At 41.0% G+C, this 24216-nt stretch overlaps 2 protein-coding genes across 7 annotated transcripts in view; one reads left to right on the top strand and one right to left on the bottom strand.

The window, feature by feature from the left end:
* The window catches only part of PANK1 (pantothenate kinase 1), a 104629-nt gene extending 82546 nt beyond the window's left edge, over positions 1-22083 (bottom strand). The window contains exons 1-3 of one of the 2 annotated variants that reach the window (XM_025274116.3): positions 21945-22083; positions 16098-16247; positions 1239-1376 (exon numbers count right to left, since the gene is read on the bottom strand). The gene's annotated coding sequence lies outside the window, so the exon portion shown is untranslated. Of the gene's footprint in view, positions 1-1238; positions 1377-16097; positions 16248-21794 lie in introns of both variants that reach the window. The other variant, XM_025274115.3, reaches the window with a different exon arrangement.
* Positions 22084-22253: 170 nt separating this feature from the next.
* KIF20B (kinesin family member 20B) overlaps positions 22254-24216 on the top strand; it is an 85231-nt gene continuing 83268 nt past the window's right edge. For 4 of the 5 annotated variants that reach the window (XM_044935221.2, XM_025274110.3, XM_044935223.2 and 1 more), the window contains exon 1: positions 22260-22431. In XM_044935221.2, coding sequence (XP_044791156.2) covers positions 22409-22431 — 23 coding nt within the window. In that variant the 5' untranslated portion in view covers positions 22260-22408. Of the gene's footprint in view, positions 22432-24216 lie in introns of all 5 variants that reach the window. The other variant, XM_044935222.2, reaches the window with a different exon arrangement.

Genomic DNA, 24216 nt, shown 5'->3' on the forward strand with positions numbered 1-24216 from the left:
ACCCTAAAACTAACCTAAAGGATATATATATCTACAGATACCTATAAATATATAGATTCTATATGTCTTTAGATATATAGATATTTGAAGATCCTGTTGACTTGCAAGAAGAATTTCTCTAAATGGATCAAACATTCTGCACAAACTGTTGAAATACAGAAAGTAGAACTGAGATAACACTGAAAAGGGACCCCTGCCCAACATTAAAGAAGAGGGCACCTATAAATTGTGAGTCAGGCTTCAGTACTGCTCCAATACTCAATATTTTCCAGTACTTAGGGAAAGGAGGTAGACGGTCAGGAGGCAGTCCCAAACCAACATTTAGGGTGATTCTGGTAGCATTCCAGCAGCAGGGGCAATCAGGCAGTTCCTTTTTCTTCCTTCCACCTGTGCTACACAGCAAACAGCCAAAGTAATTCCAATGGGACCTCTTGCGGATTATAAGCAAAGTAATAACCAAGAGATGTGTGTACCCCATAAGAAGTGGGAGTTCCCATGCTCAGAAGACCAGCTACTGATCCACTTGATCTGGTGGTATTTCCTTCCTCTAACCATAGGAAGCAGAAACAACGGACAGATAAGCACTCAAACATATACGCAAGGCTGAGAGACAACTGAAAATGCAGACAGATGAACAACTGAGAATCACCAAATATTCGAAGAAAAACAAAGAGGTGTCCCAGAAGGAAAGAATGGAGGGGATGAAGGGAAAGAAATATTAAAAAACCAACAGAATAAAATAGCTCATTGTCAATGAAAGACATGACACCTCCAATGAAAAGAGCCCATGAGTGCTGCTTAAAATGAATAGAAAAACAAAGCAAAACCCAGATCACATCCAGACACTTGATGGTAACATTTTAGAAAACTAAGGATAGATGACAATTTAAAAATTATCCCTAGGTAAAGAAATTAACAGCTAAAGTAAAGCATATTACTTGGGAGAAGTAGACCATCATCTATTATTATAATTCTGTAAAAATTATAGAAAACTCTGGAGTCACATGGGAATAAAGTCCAAAAATAAGATCACACAAGGCCAGTTCCCAGGGTCTGGCTCACAATACCAACTCTAGTGTCATCTAGAGCTAGCTGTTCATCTGGCTTACATACCAGTGGGGTGCACTTTTAATCATGAGCTGTCTTCCCATTAGCTCACACCTATTTCAGTGACTAATTTTGAGACTGGCGTGGGTACCACTGAGGACACAGGGCCCACCCCTCACACCCCTACTTACCAAAATGGAGTTGCTGCTGTTTTTCTCTCCGTGGAGACTCTCACTCTCTTCCATGCCATGTCTTTCCTGCACATCAGCTCGTCCCAATCCAAGAACAGTGCTGAGTGGAGAATGGGAACCAATCTCCAGTCAGGCTACCTGTGAGTCCACACAAAGGTGAAGGTTATTATACCTTATAAGAGCAGCTTGCAGAGAGGCAGGGCATGAGATAACGGGAAATGAGAGGGACCATTCTGATGGGGAAGTGGTGAGGACAACAGAGAAAGGAAGGCTGGTCTGGCAGAGGGGCTGCAGCATAGTCTTTCCCCAGGGCTAGGGAGTAGAGGTCCTGAAGTAAAGAGGATAAGTGGAATGCAGTGTAGAAAATCAGATTTTGTCAGATCAAATAGGATTGATATGGGAAAATACAAGATAGTGTTAACTAAAAATAATTTGGATCAAAGAACCTGTGAACACAGCTTGATCCCCGAAGGTGTGTTTTCTTTAAATCTGTTATATGCCTGCTACCGTACATGCTGAGGGCACTGCAGACAAGAGGAATGAATGAAAGCCTGCCATTTGTACCCCCATAGGGCTTATAGATCAGCATCATAGATAGCTTTCAAAGTAAACAAAGGTTAAGAGTGTTTATCACTGGCTGTAACATTGTTCTTTTAGTGTCGCTAAGTCATGTTCAACTCCTTTGCAACCCCATAGACTGTAGCCCTCTAGGCTCCTCTGTCCATGGGATTTCCCGAGCAAGAATACTGGAGTAGGTTACCAGTTCTTTTTTCAGGGGATATTTCTGACCCAGTGATCGAACCTGCATCTCTTGCACTGGCAGATGGATTCTTTACTGCTAAGCCACCTGGGAAGCGGCTGTAAAACTAGGAGTGAGTTAATTTTCTTCCTTATAAATCATGCTTTCTACAATAGCTATGTATGCCTTTTATGAGAGAAAAGCAATGAATCTTATATTTTAAATACACAAACACTGCAGAAAAATGAAAACAAAGGAGACTAGGCTATAGAAAATCGATTCACACTCATCAGGCTAACAACAGCTTTATTTATAAAACACAATGCCAATTTTATTTATTCAGCCATGTCCAAGTTCTTATGATAGAGGCCGAGGTTATACAGAGGGTTAGGATAAATCCTTGTTCACAAGGAAGATTAAATTATGGTTTATGTGGTACTTATGGAAGAGGGAGCTGAAAGAATGGTTAACAGATAAGCATGTATTAATGATTGCATTTCTTTGATGAATAAAATAAGGGCTAACTAGAGGTGTATGCGGAGAAGGCAATGGCACCCCACTTCAGTACTCTTGCCTGGAAAATCCCATGGATGGAGAAGCCTTCTTTCCTTGCTTATGATAAAGCTTATTTCTAGGAAAGGTCTTAGCAATATTTAAAATTTGTACTGATGAAAACAAACCTGTAATGGCACCCCACTCCAGTACTCTTGCCTGGAAAATCCCATGGACGGAGGAGCCTGGTGGGCTGTAGTCCATGGGGTCGCTAAGAGTTGGACATGACTGAGCAACTTCACTTTCACTTTTCACTTTCATGCATTGGAGAAGGAAATGGCAACCCACTCCAGTGTTCTTGCCTGGAGAATCCCAGGGACGGGGGAGCCTGGTGGGCTACTGTCTATGGGGTCACACAGTGTAGGACACGAGTGAAGCGACTTAGCAGCAGCAGCAGCAACACATGCAACAAATATCACTTCTTGAAGAGATGATGCTGGTGTTACCACTGCCTGTGAAACCAGGTTGGAGCTCAACATCTGATGAGGAGCCAGAAACAGAATCCCCAAGTGATGAAGTGTTACCAAACACAGAGAGACTTTCCTTTTTCAAGACTTTCCTCAGTATTACTGGTCTCCCTAAACTCAGGCTTGTGTTTAAGCAGTTTCTGTTTTTAAAAAAATTTATTTATTCACTTAGTTTTATTTTTGGCTGAGCTGAGTCTTTGTTGCTGCACAAGAACTTTCTCCGGCTGTGGCGAGCAGGGGCTACTCTCTAGATGTGGTGTGCAGGCTTCTCATTGTGGTGGCTTCTCTTGTGGAGCGTGGGTTCTAGGCAAGTGGGCTTCAGTAGCTGTGGCCGCATGAACTTAGTTGCTCCAAAGAATGTGGAATCTTCCTGGACTGGGGATCAAATTCATGTCCCTTGCACCAGCAGGTGGATTCTTAACCACTGGACCACAGGGGAACTCCAGCAACTTCTATTTAAATGAGTACACAGTCATAATCTCTTGTTCACTGATAAACATACACTGTTCAAGGCTAACGATTAGTGGGTCGCACATTTTCGGCATTTGGTCTTTGGAGGCTTTCTTCACCCGTGCTGGTGATGTCACTGCCAGTGCTGCTACTACCTTTGTCCTGATCTGTACTTGCCACTCTCTCAGCAATTTCCCCGCGACTCAAAGAAAGCACGTGGGGGCATCGTTATGTGTTCAGCATCTCTTCAAAGTCTGCTTCTTTCGACTATATTTACACTTTCAGCTGATAAGTTTTTGGCAAAAGTAATGAGCTTTGCTATCATCTTTTAACCAGAGTCTCTAAACACTTCAAAATCTTTATCGCTCAGGTAATTTTCAAACATCATTGTGGCCCAAAGTCCGTACTAGTTAGCCTTGATTTGCTGACCTCATTCTAAGCATTAGCGGTTGTGTTGGTGGCTCAGAGGGTAAAGAACTGACTGCGATGCAGGAGACCTGAGTTCGATCCCTGGGTTGGGAAGATCCTCTGGAGAAGAAAATGGCAACCCGCTCCAGCATTCTTGCCCAGAGAATCCCACCGACAGAAGAGCCTGGTAGGCTACAGTCTGTGGGATCGCAAAGAGTCGGGCATTACTGAGTGACTAACACAAAGGGTGTTCTCGAGACTAAAGTCTTAAGGAAATCTTGGATTTTCTGGCTCCTGTTGACCAAAGCAAGAATACTACTCAAAAAAAGGAAAGAAGCATTTATACTTGTTCTTCAAGGAGCACAGAATTCCCCGGTCACAGGGTCATATTAAGGATGTAACACTGAGGGGAAAGTAAGCACCATAAACATTATTTTTCACAAGAAGTTCAGGAGAGGGATGTGCAGAACAGTTGTCTAGGCACAGTGAAGTTTTGCAATTGTCTTCCAATCCAGCTTGCTTGCAATGAGTTCATGTTGCTGGCACAAAGTGCTAATGCAACCAATCCAAAAAGATTCCTCTTGTTACTGGTGCTTTCCTGTTTGCATAACACTGCAAAGGTAAACTGTGTACACCTTTTGTTTTTTAATGTATTCATCTGGCTGAACTAGGTTTTAGTTTTAGCACACAGGATCTAGTTCCTTGACCAGGGATCAAACCCGGGCCCCTTACACTGGAAGCCTAGAGTCGTAGCCACTGGACCACCAGGGGAGTCCCTGGGCCCACCTTTTAAACATCTTGGATACAGACTTTTCTCAATCACTGTCAATTTTATCTTGTGTGTGTCTGCAGCCTAAGCACAACCAAGAACAGTCAACCTTTGCTTGGCATCCTAGATATCTGTTGGTGCCTTTTTGTCCACCATTGTTAAGGTTTGTCTAGGAATGTAGTAGCAGTACAGAGCTGTAAATGTGTTCAGGGCTAAGGTTTTCATCAGATATAATCTTGGCAAATTCATCAATGTAATTTTCAGTGGTCTTGTGATCATCAGCAGCTTCTTCACCACAGATTTTAAGATACTTGATACCATGATGCTTTTAAAAGTTTTACAGCCAGTCTTCTGAATATTCACACTCACTCTCAATGTTCAGTTCTTCATGGTATAGCCTAGCTTGTTTTATGACCTATGAGGCAGTCAGTGGCGTATCTTGACTTCTTTGTTGTTGAATCCATTCAGTTAACACACAGTCAGGATCCTTGTTTTTGGTGCTATGAAATGTTTTTCTAGTTTTCACTAGCACTTGGTTATCACTGTCACCATAAAAATTTTAAGAACTTATCTTTCTGTCTGTACAAGTCATAAATGGTGATGGTTCCCACACCATGTTCTTCAGTAAGGCATCTCACAGACATACCACCACCAAGCTTTGTGGTAACTCCACTTTCTGAGCTATCGACAAAGACAGATGCATCCTTTTCTTCTGTTACCCAGAGGCATGTTTTAACTCTTTGGGTGATTTTCACAGTGCAATTAATCCTCAAGGCACCAAATGTCAGCAGAGAGGAGACATGAGCAGTGATGGATATGATGGATATGAGTGCTGAGATATACCTAAGGCTGCAGAGCTGAGGTTTTGCTTCCAAATAATCCTGGTGCCAAACTTATAAAAATGCTTTTGAGTCTCAGACAGTACTTTTTTGGTTTTGTGTTTTGTCTATTTTGGAATTGTGGAGTAGAGACTGTGGACCTGTATTAAAAATATCATTTTAATGGTGACAAGACTGAGGCTCAATTAGTAACTTGCTTTTCTATTTTTTTCAGTCTCCTAAACTTTGCCCACTTTATTGGACAAAGAAATTTTATTTTTTTTTGGTATTGTCTGCCAAGATGATTCGAGTTGGAATATTTTTAGCAAAGGAACCTAATACTCTTGGCTTTTGACTGACATAGACAATAGTTGAGGCCCGTGCTGGGCAGTGTGAAGATGCCTAGGCAAGAAGAGGCTGGATGTGCTAAATTTATAGTCATTGAATCTAGATGTTTCTTTTTCTTCCAAATGATCTGTTTGGTACTTAATCTGCCTAGATACTTATTGCCCCACAATGAGTAATCAGGACAAATGAGAGAAAACAGCTCATTTCAGATCTGTCTCAAATACTCCTACAAGTTTCCCATAAATATCCACTCATCTGAAAGGTTTTGTTTGTTTTTTTTCTAATGATTCCCTAAATTATACATCCCAACTGTGACTCAGAATTATTGTTCATCAAGTTTCAGAATTAAAAACGTATTTTAGACATTCTGCTAAAATATTTCCTTTAACTTAGAAAGAATTCATTAGAATCTTGAATGCCTTCTAAGAGTCTGTGGTTAGGGTCCTACATCAAATATTATTTTATGAGTTCTTTGTGGAGGACCGGCCTTTCTCCCTTAGTCCCATCATCCCCATATTTGTGTAGATCTTCATGGAACATCTATAATGAACTGGAGATTGTTGATTCAGGCCGAAATCTTTTTCTCTTTTCCCATTATGTGCAAGAGCAGTCCTTAGGACTGAGGGGTTTATAAAACTGTGTAAAGCACAGTTCCTGTAATCCCAGAAGTTTAAAACCTAGTAAATAAAAAGAGAAATGTATAAAATCCAATGAAAATTCTCTATCTCAGGAGAGGAAGGGATCACATTTGTTACAATCTATACCAATTTATGTTATTTTTTTACATTGGTCTCTCCTGTCAGATCAGATCAGATCAGTCGCTCATTCGTGTCTGACTCTTTGCGGCCGCATGAATCGCAGCACGCCAGGCCTCCCTGTCCATCACCAACTCCCGGAGTTCACTCAGACTCACGTCCATCGAGTCAGTGATGCCATCCAGCCATCTCATCCTCTGTCGTCCCCTTCTCCTCTTGCCCCCAATCCCTCCCAGCATCAGAGTCTTTTCCAATGAGTCAAGTCCTCACATGAGGTGGCCAAAGTACTGGAGTTTCAGCTTTAGCATCATTCCTTCCAAAGAAATCCCAGGGCTGATCTCCTTCAGAATGGACTGGTTGGATCTCCTTGCAGTCCAAGGGACTCTCAAGAGTCTTCTCCAACACCACAGTTCAAAAGCATCAATTCTTCGGCGCTCAGCCTTCTTCACAGTCCAACTCTCACATCCATACATGACCACAGGAAAAACCATAGCCTTGACTAGACGAACCTTTGTTGGCAAAGTAATGTCTCTGCTTTTGAATATGCTATCTAGGTTGGTCATAACTTTCCTTCCAAGGAGTAAGCGTCTTTTAATTTCATGGCTGCAGGCACCATCTGCAGTGATTTTGGAGCCCAGAAAAAGAAAGTCTGACACTGTTTCCACTGTTTCCCCATCTATTTCCCATGAAGTGATGGGACTAGATGCCATGATCTTCATTTTCTGAATGTAAGATGGCAATAATAACCACCATTTATTGGTCCCTCTGTACCCAACAGAAGCTGACATTTAAAAAGCACCAGACTCATAAATGTCCATTGACCTTGCTCAGTGTCACAAACTTCTAAGTGACAGAGTCTGGAATTGATCCCACTACTTAACTAGAAAGCTCTATTTATTTTTCACTCTAACTTAAACAACACTCTTTCCTTTGCCTTCAGCATATATTCTGTGTTCCCACCTGTCTCTTCACTACAGTCCATTCTCCTACTTTAGAAAAGAAAGGCATACCCTAACTTATCTGAAATCTTATGGTGTATTATCTCAATAAGTAAAAATCTCCTGGTTGCCGAACAAAAGGACAATTCAAACTACTGGGAGACTTCACTGGAGATTCAATGGTTAAGACTTTGTCTTTCAATGCAAGTGGTGCAGGTTTGATCAAAGAACTAAGATCACATACACTTTGTGGCCAAAAGACTGAAACATAAAACAGAAGCAATATTGTAACAAATTCAATAAATATTTTAAAATGGTCCATATTAGAAAAAAATCTTAAATAAGGCTCCTTGAATAATTAATCAAGGCACATAAACTCCTGCCTAACGTTTGTCTTTCTTGTACATATTTCTGTTAAGAGAAAAATGTTGCTTTAGAACCAGCATATTTTGGCCAGTGTTTGGATACTCTGAATTAAAACAGAATAGGTATTGGGGGTGACTGTGCCTCTGCCCTTTATGGACTAGAATCAAAGAATGCAGTGCCCTTGAAAGTTCCATGATAGTAAAGGAAAGACAGCTTAGATTTTTTTTTTTAAGGAAAGCAATTCTTTTCTGCTATTTAAAGAATATTCATCTCGGCACTTGTCATTAGCTAGAAAAAATTGTAAGATTTTTCTCAGGTTAGTTGTCTATCATCTAATAAGGGAGCTAAACCCTATTTTATCAAATCAGATCATGAGATACTTATCCTGATTAAAGTCCATTCCCATTTTTAATATTTATTTGATTGTGCCAGGTCTTAGGTGTGGCTTACAGGAGCTTTAGTTGTGGCCTGTGGGACCTAGTTCTGTGACCAGGGATTGAACCTGGGCCTCCTGCATTAGGAATGCAAGGTCTTAGCCACTTAGCACAGGACAACCAGGGAAGTCCCCCATTCCCATTTTATTTCATCTTTTGAGTTATTTACTGTTTACTATCTCCTAATAGCTTCCCAAGTGGCTCAGTGGTAAAGAATCCACCTGCCAATGCAGGAGACACAGGAGATGTGGGTTTGAGCCCTGGGTTGGTAATTACGATCTCCTGGAGTAGGAAACAGCAACCCTAATAACAACATCTCCTAATAACAACAAGTGAATTTGCTAGATGCTGGGCCAATTAGTTATTAGCTGTGTGACAGAGACTGGTTGTGTGCTCATCAACTGGGCTTCTTCCTGGGTGTGTAGGAAAACCACATTTCCTACTCTCCCCTGCAGTTAGACTGGGACCACATGCCTAGGTTCCTATCCCAGGAACATGAACAGAAGTAATCAACACCACTTTCCAGGCCTAGTTATAAACTCTCTGGGCACCATTATTCAAGCTCTCTCTTCCCCTTCTGCTGGGCCCATGGAGGTCAAAACTGCAGATTACCAGATGAAAGGAACCAAGCCACTGTTCTGAAGACAGCTGCACAGGGGTCACCCTACTATCACTGGGGCTATGACATGAATGACAAATAGTGTGGAGCTGTAATTTTTTAAAATAGCATCTACCTTTAATTACCCTGATTAATATAAACAATGTATACTTTTATTATGGAGAAGCAAATGGCAACCCACTCCAATATTGTTGCCTGGGAAATCCTGTGGACAGAGGAGCCTGGCACGTTACAGACCACGGGAATACCGAAGAGCTGGACACAACTTAGCGACTAAACAACTACTTACTTTTATTAAGCATACCAGATTTCGAATCAAGATTCCTAAAGAATATCACACCTGTTCTCATAGATCTTGATTGATATGCAACTTCTACTCTTAGCTGGATACTACATTGCATTATTGCAAATTAAGAAATGAAAAATGTGTTACTTTGTTTCAGTTAAGTCATGTAAAAATACTTATATGAGAGCTGCTGCTGCTGCTGCTAAGTTGCTTCAGTCGTGTCCGACTCTGTGCGCCCCCATAGAAGGCAGCCCGCTAGGCTCCCCCGTCCCTGGGATTCTCCAGGCAAGAGTACTGGAGTGGGTTGCCATTTCCTTCTCCAATGCATGAAACTGAAAAGTGGAAGTGAAGTCGCTCAGTCATGTCCGACTCCTAGCAACCCCATGGACTGCAGCCCACCAGGCTCCTCCGTCCATGGGGTTTTCCAGGCAGGAGTACTGGAGCGGGTGCCGTTGCCTTCTCTGATATCATCGTAATTTTGACAGCTCACAGAAATACACTGTACAACGTGGATTCTGTAACTTCTCAGTGATTTTGATACTGTTCCTTAAAAGAAATATTAGCATATCCGAACTGAAAAATAAAATCTGACCTTTTCTGTCAGAAAATAAGTCATATTTTAGAGATTAGTTTCCAAACGAGGACTGGCTTTGTTAATTGGGTCATATGGCTTTGTCATTTGTGGTCTGGTTAACCACAAGATGGGGTACTTTCCACATATTCAGTGAATGAAAGCATTAAGTCTTGACATAACTATATTTAAAATATGCTAAAAGAAGTTTATAAAAAACACTTTACTATTATAGATAACTGAAATTAGTATCTCCAATTTTGACTGAGTATATTGGTTTAAATGAAACACTGCTGAGTGAAAGAATAAAAGGTAAAATTAACATTTACTAGATAATCTATGATAATAGCATTTTTGGTGCAGTTTCAGAGACCGAGACTCTTAATATCTGTCTAATAAAACCTTTTATAAGTGAGATGGTTTCTAATTTATAGCTTTCAATAAAACTAAAAAGAGGACCTAATTCAATTATTAGCTGATAAAACTTTTAAGTAATTTTGGATAATAAATCACTTATTTTTGACATCTAATTTGAAAGAAGTTAAAGGAATTGGGTGACACTGCCATAATTTCTATTATTATATTATTATTGTGAAAAACAGCAAGAGAATAGAAGTGGCACTTTGTCCTATTTTTAGAAATAATGTTCTTCTATGAGTACCTGAACTAATGATATATGGAATTTAGAAAGATGGTAACAATAACCCTGTATACGAGACAGCAAAAGAGACATTGATGTATAGAACAGTCTTTTGGACTCTGTGGGAGAGGGAGAGGGTGGGAAGATTTGGGAGAATGGCATTGAAACATGTATAATATCATATACGAAACGAGTCGCCAGTCCAGGTTCGATGCACGATGCTGGATGCTTGGGGCTGGTGCACTGGGATGACCCAGAGGGATGGTATGGGGAGGGAGGAGGGAGGAAGGTTCAGGATGGGGAACACATGTATACCTGTGGCAGATTCATTTTGATATATGGCAAAACCAATACAATATTGTAAAGTTAAAATAAAATTAAAAAAATAATAAACTCATATTAAAAAAAAAAAATTATTTTTGCCACACTGCATGGCATGCAGGATCTTAGTTCCCTGACTAGGAAATGAACCCTTGAACTCTATATTGGAAACATAGTCTTAACCCACTGGACCACCAGGAAAGTTCCCCGACTAACTTCAATAAAATGTACATGCCTACAAATTTCTACTTAGGTGCTTGGCAATTATGAAAAATATTTAACTGAACTGATTTTTTAACTATGTGTATAACAATAATAATCTTAACTACAGAGTATTTTTTTTTTAACTTAGAGGGAACTAAAAAAATTAAAATCTGTATCTGTTTTTGTTTGAAGCACACGATAAGGTGATCAGTGGAAGTCTTTGGAGCACAAGTACTCTGTATTAGGGTAAAAAAACTTGCATTAGGGTGAAAAACTGGGGGAAATGGAATGAAAAGGCGCTCAGGAAGTAAAAAGAACAATGCTCATTTTCTGACTGCTAAAGAAGAGTTCACGTATTTTTAAAAAATGTGTGCTAGTCTCAGAGTTGCTAACATGAGATCATACTATTCTAATTATTTGTAGCTGATACTTTTCTTTGTGTATCTATTTTTTAAAAATTGGTTAGGTTCTTATAATTTATGTATTCATATTCTGGCTCTGCCACTGCCTATGATGAGTGCTTGGGCATGCTGCTTAACTTTTCAGAGCCTTGGTTTTCTTCCCTATAAAATGAGAAAGTTGAACCAGATCACTTGCATGTCCGATTATGTCTCTAATATTCTATAACTCTGTGACTCAAGACTCAGAAATATTCCTTTAGATGACTGAAAACAAAAACTACCCAAACAGGTGTTTCCTTTCCCCCCCTTCTTTCTCATTTTCCTTTTTCTCTCCCAACATCACTAAGGCCCTGTTGGCATAGAGCAAAGATTGTATATTTTGAGGGAGTTACTAAAATTGGTCTCATTATGTTCCAATTAATTACAGTGAATTCACTGGCTTTCCTCAACCAAAAACAGTCAAACTACTCATGACATCATTATTTTCCCTAGTAATGAAAATCTGAAATACATATAATAAAGGTAATATTTTCTGAAATAAAAAGATCATATTGGCATGATCCTTCTTCCTCCTTCTGAGGAAGCCAGAATCTTGAAATAGCTCATCAGAAAGAGAAGTCTTTAGAAAAGTTCACCAGAAAGTCTATAATTGCTGCTGAAAAATATGTGAGGTCCACTAGCACCGCCTTGTGCTATTTTCAAAACAATGCAAGATATAATGCATAATGTTTTGGTTTTAAAAGGTCCGTCTAGTCAAGGCTATGGTTTTTCCTGTGGTCATGTATGGATGTGAGAGTTGGACTGTGAAGAAGGCTGAGCGCCGAAGAATTGATGCTTTTGAACTGTGATGTTGGAGAAGACTCTTGAGAATCCCTTGGACTGCAAGGAGATCCAACCAGTCCATTCTGAAGGAGATCAGCCCTGGGATTTCTTTGGAAGGAATGATGCTAAAGCTGAAACTCCAGTACTTTGGCCACCTCATGCGAAGACTTGACTCATTGGAAAAAACTCTGATGCTGGGAGGGATTGGGGGCAGGAGGAGAAGGGAATGACGGAGGATGAGATGGCTGGATGGCATCACTGACTCGATGGATGTGAGTCTGAGTGAACTCCGGGAGTTGGTGATGGACAGGGAGGCCTGGCGTGCTGTGATTCATGGGGTTGCAAAGAGCCGGACATGACTGAGCAACTGAACTGAACTGAACTTTCATTTTGGTAATAGAATGGTCTGATTTTTCATATTTGCAGTGAGAAAAGGTCTTGAAATGCTAGTGCTGTGTTCTTCTTTCTTGTTCCATACTTCCATGTAGTTAGATCTACCCATGTCGACTTGGGGACAACTGAGATTTTTAGATCAGGGATTCAAAGAGAGACAGTTAATAACTCAACTGATGGACTTCCAAAAAACAGCAGAGTAGGGGAGGGAGCCCACGTGAGGAGATGGTTGCTGACCAGCACGGGGAGCTGTGTGGGAAGGAGGCCGGGGACTGCAGTTCATCCCCACCGTGCGAGTGAGCGTGGCTCTTCGTGTATTAGGAGACCCACAGGTGCTGTCCTCAGTGTCAGCTCACTGCTGCACCTGCCCTGGGCCTCTTAGCTCCTCCAGCTGAAAGACATCTGCTGCTGCTTTGTCGTGCCTGAATCTTTGCAATCCCATGGACTGCAGCCCGCCAGGCTCCTCGGTCCATGGGGTTTCTCAGGCAAGAATATTGGAGCGGCTTGCCATGTCCTTCTCTATAGGATCTTCTTAACCGGGGGACAGAACCTGGATCTTGGCAGGCGGATTCTTTACCACTGAGCTACCTGGGAAACCCAGAGAATGTCTGCCTGTGTCCTAAGACCTTGCTAGGCTCCCAAATGAACTGCTATGAATTTCAACCTTGTCAACAGGATATATTTGAAAAGATATATATTTAAAAAGATGTTTATCTTTTCAAAATCGTGTGAGATCCTTCCCCACCAGAGGACACTGAAGATGAAGTAGAAAACAGAAACCCCAGCTTTAGGACTTGGAAGAGTCTGGACTGGGAAACCCATCTGTGGAGTATGTGTGTGTGCGCGTGTGTGTGTGCAGTTACATGTATATATTTATGCTGAAGAAATATTAGGGTCTTAAGACTAAATGAGATGGCATATAAGAAAGTGCACAGTGTGAATTCCTCTATACATCCTATTAATAAAAGTTTTATTGAATACCTAATGAGGATTTATTGGGCACCTACTATGTGCCAGGCACTGTCCTAGGTACTAGGGATATAGTGGTGAACAAGATGGATGAAGTCTCTGTCTCATAGGTCTGCCCTATGGTGGGGGAAGACATAGTGTAAACAAAGAAAGTAATTTCAGTTATTGTAAGAACGTTATGAAGAAAGTAAATGAGGTCAGTTGGATAGAAAGTGACTGGCTGGGGGGGGTGGGGGGTGGAGGGAGCAAGCTCAGGGGGAGTGGGCAAAGATCACCTCTTTGGGGAGGGTAACACTGAATAATGACAAGTTAGTCATGGAGAGACATCTGGAGAGAACAGAGGGAAGAGAGAGTGCAGAAGCTCTCAGGCAAGTACCAGTCGACCAAGTTTTAGAAAGATGGCCAATGATGCAACCTCTGCAAGCTCAGGAGTGGGGAGCCTCCTTCAGTGAGGAGATGATGGGGTCTTATAGCTTGACACACAGTAAGTGAATAGTGTGTCGTTTCTTTGACACATCACATTAGAAAATTCTTATTACGAATTTAAAAAGAGCTTGTAACAAAAAGCTTCCCCAGTCCCCTTCCTGTCCTGCTTCTCAGAAGCAATCACCCTTACAATCTACTTTTAGTTCTGTTGACATATTTTTGAATAACACACTCCTAATGTTATTTCTTCATGTATTAATTATAGGCACTATCTACTTACTTTCTACAATGACAGATAAGCACTTAGCCAAGAGAGTTATGGTTATTTTTCTGCCTCTACTGGTTACCTTCACACCTATAAATAATTAACTTCTATGTCCTGGTCCTTCATCTCTTGACTCCCACATTGTAAGACTGGGATATTACAGACCTAAACCTTTCTGTTGCTTCTCTTCCTCCATTTCCGCCCTGCATGTCTCTGCTGTGTACAACCTCCTATGCACTATAGAATACAGTAATTCTAACTCTTTTTTAGCATGTCATACATACAGGACCCTTTATATGTAGGTCCTGCCTGCTTTTTTCATCTCCTGTCATCGTCCATGGTAGCTATACTCAAAGTCTTATTGAACTACGTACTTAACAGTTTTTGTAATGACTTTTGTGTGCTCATGTCTTTTTTTCATTGCCTCATATGTTTTCATTGCCTGGAATGGTCTCCTTCTACAATTCACTGGCAAACCCCATTCATTCATTTCAGTCTACATGCCACTTTACAAAACCTTCCTTGGTGGATGTCATTTATAAATATAAAAAATATTTATTCAATGGCTGTTATATGCAACGCACTGTTTTAAGTGTCAGGGTTACAGAGGTTCTAGACAGACATGCATGAGCTTGCATACCAGTGACTTATGCAGATTGAATAAAAACAAATAGCATGATGAAACATATTATGTGTTAGGCTTTACTAAATAACTAACAAATGCTATTTTAATCCTCACAACTTTAGGGAGACTTTTATATCCTTCCCGAGGTCACTTCCTGTAAGTGACTGAGTTTATATTGAAACTCAAATCTGTCTATCATCAGAACGGTCACTCTAAATTATTCTCATTCTGCTCCTATTACTCTTTGTACACTTCTATCATAACATTTGTCATACTGTTTTGAAATTGTGCATGGATTTCCCCATATAAACCACAGGATAAAAAAAAAAATTATTCATGTGACTATTTTCTCAGGTTTCTCAGGATGGCCACAGAAGTAATACCATTCTACAGGCATAAGAGAGAAATGATTGCATTACATACGATGGGTGCTGTAGGGAACAGGGATTATATTCTTGCTTGAAATCTCAGATTGAGAAAGACTTGCTTTAGGACGAAGCCTTCTTAAAGACAGAGATACCTGCTGTATAATGGGTACCTGATAAATGTTTGTTGAACCTGTTATTCAAACCTTTGCAAAAATACCTACTCAGTTTTTGGATTGAACAACTGTCTACATTAGTCCTGTATTTGGAGATGGCTTTGCCGCAGGAGCTTGGCACTCCGTCTTCTTTCAGTAGAGTTTCAGGGTGTTCGGTCCAAACTTTAAGAAGCAGTAGGAAGCAGTGGTAAACTGTGTAGACTCTATAGCCATCTACCCAGATTCCAATTCTATCGTTTACTATTTGTACAATAAGTTATTATTTAACATGTGCCAGGCACTTTTAAAAGTACTTTACAGGCATTTCCTGACTAAACCTAACACCTCTGTGTAGTGAATACCTTTACTGTTCCTCAATAGTGCCACGACTGTTTTCTTCTCTACTAAAGGCAGAGAGTCGGACTTGACTTAGCAATAGGACAATAACTAAAGGCAGGATACTGATAACAATACTTCACATGGTATCTAGGATTGAATGAGTATAAAGTGCTTAGAATAGTATCCAGCACAGAGGAACTTAGTTATTACTACTTGTACAGGCTGTGATCAGAGCAAGAAATCAGCTTGATGTAACTTACTTTTTTCATCTTAAGCTAACGTTCACTTCAAGGGGACTAATGGGAATTATTTGGAATGGGCCTAAATCTTAAGCATCTCCCAATCAAGTTGGCTCTGTGTTTCTAAGGGAAAACTAGTGGCTGGTGCTGAGATGGAAAAAGCAGGAAAAAATACCTCTGAAATCTGTTCAGTTTTCTGCATCTGCTCCGCCATCTCCCAGTTCCACATTATCACCACCTCTTGTTGGGATGGCTGCAATAGCCTCCTGGCTGGTTCAACGGCATTCTCCTTGGCAGCCTCTATTCTCTGCTCCAGGAGATTAACCTTTTCAAAACACAAAGGCAAATGGTATTGTATGATACGCACACTTACAACAGTCCTTTGGTTTCTCATTGTTCTTAGAATAAGAATCCAAATCAGTCACTTAGTTGACTAAGCCTTGTAGGATCTGCCCTTAGCCCATCCCTCTCCACCCACCTCAGCCACCTCAGCCTTCATTCATTGTTCAGCAAGTCTTTGTTTGATCACCACGTATTTACGGAGTCACTGAGGATACAGCAGTGACCAAGAGAAACACGGCTCTTACAGAACTTACCTTTTAGGAGGTGGGAGAACAATGACAACAAAAACCAGACATGTAATAATTACTATAAAAAAGATAATTGCTGGTTGTAATAAGTAGGAAAATGAAATCTAGCCTGCAAATAAAAAAGAGGAGCATTTGAGATAAGACGGACAGAAAGTCTTTTTTAAGCAGGTAATATGATAAAAGAGATCTAAAGCACGAAGATAAGTGAGTCACATGATAAATGGAGAAGAGAGAATTCAGGTGGAGGGAATCTATGCAAAGGTTCACATATGCTACAAGAGGCTGGTGTGTTTGAGGTACCCAGAGTAGAACTCACTGTACAGAGGTAAGAAAGTGGGGAGTAAGATTGGCTGGTACTTGATCCTGTAGGACCTAGTAGGTCATCATAAAAATTAGGAATTTGGGGGACTTCTGGTGGTCCAGTGGTTAAGATTCTGTCTTCCAGTAAAGGGGGTGTGGGTTAAGACTCTACCCTCCAACGTAGGGGGGTGTGGGTTCGATCCCTAGTCAGGGAGCTATGATCCCACATGCAGGGCAGTGTGGCCAAAAAAAAAAAAATTAGGATTTTTTTTTCCCTTTTCCTTTTAGAAAACCTCAAAGCTATAAAAACTATGAACTATTTGTCACATAACTGTTTTGGATCTATTTTCTTTGTTCTCTCTTCTTTTGTTCTCCCTAACATTCTATTTTTTCCCCCAAATCTTCTGAAGGTAAGTAGTTGCAGCACTGATAGACTTTGCTGCTAAATACTGAAACAAACATCTTTCCAAAATAAAGACATGCTTCTACATGGTCACAAATTATCACATGCCCCCAAATTAATACTGATTCAGTATAATTTACTATGTAATCCATATTTAAATTTTCCCAATTGTCTACAAAATGTTTTTCTTTTTGCAGTTACTTTTTAAAAAATCTATAACCAATGAAGATTCATGGATTTCATTTAGCAACAAGCACCTGACTTTTGACTTTCTCTTTCCCTAACACTGACATTTCTAGGTCTGTTGACCTGTAAAATGGTCCTCATGATTAGATTCAGGTTAAACATTTCTGGCAGGCTTCCCAGGTGATGCACTGGCAGGAATCTGCCTGCCAATGCAGGAGATGCAGGTTTGATCCCTGGGTTGGGAAGATCCCCTGGAGTAGAAACTAGCAATCCACTCCAGTATTTTTGCCTGGAAAGTGCCATGGAGAGAGGAGCCTGGTGGGCCCCAGTCCATGGGGTCACAGACCCCAAAGAGTCGGGTGACCACACACACACACAATCCCTTGTTTTAGCATTAACTGATAAGCTTTATCTATGTTGATTTTTGGAGAAGGAAATGGCAACCCACTCCAGTGTTCTTGCCTGGAGAATCCCAGGGACGGGGGAGCCTGGTGGGCTGCCGTCTATGGGGTCGCACAGAGTCAGACACGACTGAAGCGACTTAGCAGCAGCAGCATGTTGATTTTTGGGCTTCCCAGGTGGCAGTAGTGGTTAAGGAACCTGCCCGCCAAAGCAGGAGACATAAGAGACACGGGTTCAATTGCTGGGTCAGGAAGATCCCCTGGAGGAGGGCATGAAAACCCACTCCAGGGTTCTTGCCTGGAGAATCTCATGGATAGAGGAGTCTGGCAGGCTACAGTCTACAGAGTCCCAAAGAGTCGGACATGACTGAAGTGACTTAGCAGGGATGTCAATTTTTACATTGGGAGTTGCAAAGTGGGGATATTTTACTATTCTTTTTGCATTAACTGGCATTCTCGTGTAAAGAAGAGGTTTCCATTTTTAGTTCTTTTCTCCCTCATCCACTCTCCTACAAAGAGGACTTAAAACATTAAATGTGTTATTAAACTATTACCATCATTATTCTTTTGATGCACAAATTGTTCCAAACATAGTCAGTGTAAAACCCTTTATGCCAGATCCAGTGTCCTTTGTTAAATGACTTCATTCATTCTGAAGATTTCTTTTTCTGACAAGAATGTTCTAGGCTCACTTTATAATTTCCTTGCCCCAGACCTGGAAGCAGTCTTCTCTCCAAGAGGCACTGGTTTCTTTTAGTGATAAATGGTATTTAGAAACCATTTGGGTGGCTTGGTCCTGGGGTGTTCATTGTTACTGGGGTGCCAGGGCTTCTATGCCTCCAGGCCCTCTTAGTGGACCCAATTAAGATAAAAAAAGATTAAAAAAAAACCCAAACAACCCAGGTCATTCTACTACCAATTCAAATCTAACATCATGGGATTCTTCTTTACTTTCTATCATACCATATTTATTTCCCTTCTCCCACAGTGAGAACCCTAGAACCAAACATGAACATATTTAATGATTTGGTTTTTCCTATAACACATGCATAATAGTTTCAAAATTATACCAATACCCGTTTCAACATCAAGCCTTCTAAGCCAAGTTATTAATTTTTTTGCATTTCTCTTTGCTCATCATATCCCACAACTCCTAACTCCTGTACATAGAATACTGTGCCCAAGTTAATTGAACAAGCTCTTTATCTCTGTGTAGCTAAGCTGACAATTCAATATACAGATAAATTCATCTCTTTCTTTGCATTAAATTTTAGGGCTTGCTTTTATTTTTAGGTTTAATTTTTTGAAAAAGCAAAACTCTGGTTTTTTTTTAAAAGTTACAGAAGCCACATTCCCATCCCCTATAGATAACCATTTACAACTAATTTTCTGTTTTATAGTTTTTGTATTTCTATCTTCAAAAATATACCAAAAATGTGTGTGGAATATATATGTATGTAAACTCTCATTTCTTCTTCTTGCTTACATAATAGTACAGTTTTAATATACTTTTGCATCTTTTTTTTTCACTGAACAATATAAATATCATTTTATTCTAAAACGTCATTGAAGTGCTTTAAGCCAGAGGCTGACATGATCATTCCCACCTGAAGCTGGTTTTGCTGCCCTATAAATAATGGAGAACAGGCTGTGAAGCAGGAGACCAGCTGGAGGCTGTAGGGGTCTGGGCAGTGAAAAGGGAGGCGAGCATTTTATTTCACTTCTAACAAAAAAGTTCAACAGATACATTTGTTTATGAACTGGATGAGAGCGGTGAGGGAAAAGGAGAACTCAGAGATGATTCCTCCTCATGAATAACTAGGTAGATGCGTGGTGGTGTCATTTACTGAGGCACAGATTAGGGAGGAGAGGCTTCACGTTTTGCAATGAAAAATCACGATCCCATATTGAATATGCTAAGGCAGAGATTAACAGTAAACAAGGAGAGAGTGACCTTTTGCTGGCCCACAAGCCAAATGAAGAATGTTTCAAGGGTGAAACATTTAACTGTGTGGATGAAACAAACTGTGAGGAATACTGCTGGGAGCTAGAATAAAATAAGGCAGAAAATCCACTGGTTCTTGAATTTATCCTTCCCCTATACCTGGGTGCTTACTCCTCTCTTTTTTTTAAACTTATTTGACATCTAATAACCCTTGGAGATCCAGATCAAACACTACTTGCTCAAGTTCTAGTGACATTGTCTTACAGCTCTAAACATTTTCTTCAAAACACTCAGTACAGTTGTAATTTCTCAATTATGTCTTTTTATTTGTATTTGCAATTTTTTGTCAATTATTGGAATATAACAGTGACAGATTTTTATTTTCTTGGGCTCCAAAATCACTGCAGATGATGACTGCAGACACAAAATTAAAAGATACTTGCTCCTTGGAAGAAAAGCTATGACAAATCTAGACAGCACATTAAGAAGCAGGGACACCACTTTGTTGACAAAAGTCCGTATAAAGCTATGGTTTTTCAAGCAGTCATGGACAGATGTGAGAGTTGGACCATAAAGAAGGCTGAGCATTGAAGAACTGATCCTTTCGAACTGTGATGCTGGAGAAGACTCTTGAGAGTCCCCTGGGCAGCAAGGAGATCCAACCAATCCTAAAGGAAATCAACCATGAATTTTCGATGGAAGGACTGATGCTGAAGCTGAAGCTCCAATACTTTGGCCACCTGATTTGAAGAGCCAACTCATTGGAAAAGATCCTAACGCTGGGAAAGACTGAGGGCAAGAGAAGGGAACAACAGAGGATGAGATGGTTGGATGGCATCACTGACTCAGTGGACATGAGTCTGAGCAAACTCCTGGAGACAGTGATAGGCAGGGAAGCCTGGCATGCTGTAGTTCATTGGGTTGCAAACAGTCAGACACGACTGTACAACAAAGCTCCTGGAGGGTTAGGGTCCGTTTTGGTAGCTCTCCTCCACTGTCTCAATACCACCTAGTGTAGTGTTTAGTACTTAGCAGGTTTTCAATAAATATTTGTTGAACAATAAATAAATGTAGCACCTGGAGGGCCCAAGAGTTGGAATCAGTAACAGCTAGTAAAAAGCAAAACAGGCGTTATGAGGTGCAGACTGGAAGGGTAGATTTTTGGGTAGACTTGCCTGAAGGGGTAATGACGAGTTTGACACAGAGGCCCCTAAAGACTTAAGTTCCAGCCCAAACAGTAAATTACAGTTTTATTTGATCATCTCTGCTTTCTTCCCTTTCACATCTACTTTCTCTGTTCATTTTTACTCCTGGCCTTGCATCCCTTCTTTACTCCAAACTGGCTCACCACAAATATGATTTTGTGGGGAAAGAAAGCAAAAGGAATGAGACAGTGGGAAGTTAGAAAGGGAAGCTGGGTAGGTTATGGGAAACATAAATATAGAAAAAGAAAAAGAAAGACAATAAGCTCAACAAAACAGTTACTATGTTACAAATGCTGCTAACCAAATAAAACAGTGGAAAATAAGATCACATGTGAGAGGGCAGGTCTTGAAGTCATCCAGCTGAGTTTAAATTCCCAGTTCCACCATTAATAGCTGTATGCCTTTGAGCAAATTGTTTAATCTTGAACTCGGTTTCCTCAAAATCTATAAAAAGTGCATATTAACAGTATCTACCTCATAGGGTTGTTCTCCAGATCAGTACCATAAACCAGTTTTAAAGTGCTTAGGACCACGGCTGGCACAAGGTAAATGCTCAGTTAACGTTAGCAGTTACTTTTCTTTAAAATGAAGCACAGCACGCAGAGATGGCCCAAGTAGTAAATACTTGTCATATGACTGTAATAACACTGCACCTAAGGCAAAGGATCACTTTAAGATCATCAGAGACGATGTACTGGCACTTACATTTTGAGCACTGCAAAGACCTTACCTGTGCATGGAAGATAGGTAGCTGCTTTATATTTTCAGAATGGCAAAAACTAGCAAACAAACCCACAAAACGTGAAGAATGCTTTTGAAAGTCTTTTCTGAGAAAAATGTACCTTGTCCATGAGGGCGCTTACGGACAACAGGTAGGATCATGAAGCGAAGGAAGTGAAGTGACCTTCTGGGTGCGGGCAGCGCTCATTCTAAGTTACTCTTTCGAAGCAGAGCCTTCCCGGTCCGCAGTGAAAAGGCCTGCCATTTCTCACCTGGTCCCTAGGGGAGTCGCGGAGCTAAGTGTGGTGGCAGCGGCCTCACTTCGGGGCCTCCGCTACGTCTTTATTGTCTCCAGATTGGAATCCGAGATCCGCAACGCTGTCAAGAGAGGGTGGTACCCACCGCAGCCAGGAAGCAGCATCCTACCCAGCTTGGCACGCGGATACCCGCGAGAAGCTCCGCCCACTAGCCGCTCTCCAGTCTGCTTCTGCCCATTGGTCGCTCGGCGTACCGAGACCCGCCCCCAAATTTGAAAGCTTCTCCCGGGAGCGGAAGAGAAATCCACAGAGAGAGACCGCGGCGCTCCGACGCGTCTTTCCGGAAGCTCCGCCCACTCCCAGCGTTCAATGCGGGCCCCTGGCCGCCATTGTTTGAATTTGAAAAGGGCAATAACTCAGTGCTGGTCGCGGGCGGGGCTGGCAGGATAACGTTTGCAGGTGAGGGCCCGAGGAAGGAAATGGGGGACTGCGTACATACCAGGTGAGGTGAAGAAAGGTCTCAGACGGTGTGAGTACCTTCCGACCGGGCTCAAGACGCCCCTCAGGTTACTGTCGATACGTGGGGCTCCGGGTGCTCTGTGGAGGGCTGAACCATTTTACTAGCGTTAGGGTTTAAATCTGGTCTCCGCCGTTTCAGTCCCTGGGGTTGCAAAGAGTCGGACACAACCGACCGACTCAACAACAACAACAACAATCGCCGCCTCTGAGGCAAGGCAACGACTTCAGTATCTCTGGGCCTCAGTTTCTTTATCTGTTAAAAGGGGTTAATTATAGAACCTACCTCTTCCGGCTCTTACGAAGATAAGGATAATGTGTAAAACTGTTAGAAATAGTGCCATTGGTATAGTAAGCACCATGTATTTGCCAGCCTTAGTATTTTTATTATTGTTACTGCTGCTTTGAGGATCAGGCCTCCTTTGCCAGATCTGGTGTCCTGTATCCCCAAGGTGAGCATTTTGCTCGGCAAGTGGCTTGGTCTGTTTTTAGGGCAGTCGGGGGCTCGATGTCTGTGCCGTTATTTCCAGACTGCTGCCGCCGGTGCCGGGGCGCTCCCTTCTTGGTCTTTGCAGTGCGGAGCGAGAGGGGGTGTGTGTGGCGAGTGTGATGACTGCAGTCATCTCCACCCACCCACCCCCACCCCCCGTTTGGAAGGTTTCCCCCATCTCATTATACTTTTTGGTTCAGTGATTCCTGCTTAGGGTCGCTCTCTAATACTCCTTACTGCAGGGCTAATGGACAGAAGTTCGAGCCTTATGGGTTAGTTTGTTTTTAATCCCCAAGCTGATCAAATTCAGGTTTGAATCCGTTCTTAAAACAAGGTAGCATTACCCGGAAACAGCCATAACTGTGTACATTTTATTAAATGTCCAAGACCTGAGACTTCAGGTTGCAAAATAATGTAAAAGACTCATAAGTTAATTGTAAAGACTTTTTTTTGACTGTATTTTGTGGATGACATGCGGCAACCTCAGTTAGCAATCATTCTTCAATCATGAAATCTCATTGGAGAGAAGAAAAAGGATACCATTTCTCAGACGTGGGAACAGCCTTCAGCCATGAGGTCTTGAACCTTGCTGTTGGCTAGAGATAATATAGGACCAAAAAAAATTTTGCGCATAGAGGATTTTATTTATTATTATTTAACCCACTTAACCCACTATACAGGGAGTCTTTATCACTGCCTAAATCTCTGACTTTGTTGTAGGCGTACAGAGTAGTATAAGATAAGGTCCTTGCTCTCATTTCTAGTCTAATTAGGGAGGCCACACGTCCATAGAAGTTAACTACAAGTACAGGAAGTGACAATGTATCTCTCCATTTTATGATTGTTAAGGGGCAGTTTATTCATGAAAACTGAACATAGAAGCAAGCACAAACAACTGTAACCTTTTTTTTTTAAGGAGGTACAATATTCTTTTTAACTTAGTAATTTTCATAAAATATCTGTCAACATTTTTTTAAGCCAAAAATTAATTGAAGGCCAAGAATGAAGGTTACTTTCCAGTTTCCTGGGCATTTCCATGAAACTTGAGTTATGAAATGTCAAGCCATTACGTTCATGTTTTTGTAAACTTTTCCTCTGTGTTCTACATCAGTGATTTTTATTCTATCAGATACGTTTTCTTTCTAATTTTCACCCATAAATTAAATATTTGAAATATTCTATCAAACTACATTTAAATACTTTCTCATTTTGATTACATCACTAATGATACAAAGAAAGCAAAAAGCAATAAAGATTAAACTTGCTTAATTGTATGGTTGG

Source organism: Bubalus bubalis, chromosome 23 (genome assembly GCF_019923935.1).
Source record: "Bubalus bubalis isolate 160015118507 breed Murrah chromosome 23, NDDB_SH_1, whole genome shotgun sequence".
Lineage (NCBI taxonomy): Eukaryota > Metazoa > Chordata > Mammalia > Artiodactyla > Bovidae > Bubalus > Bubalus bubalis.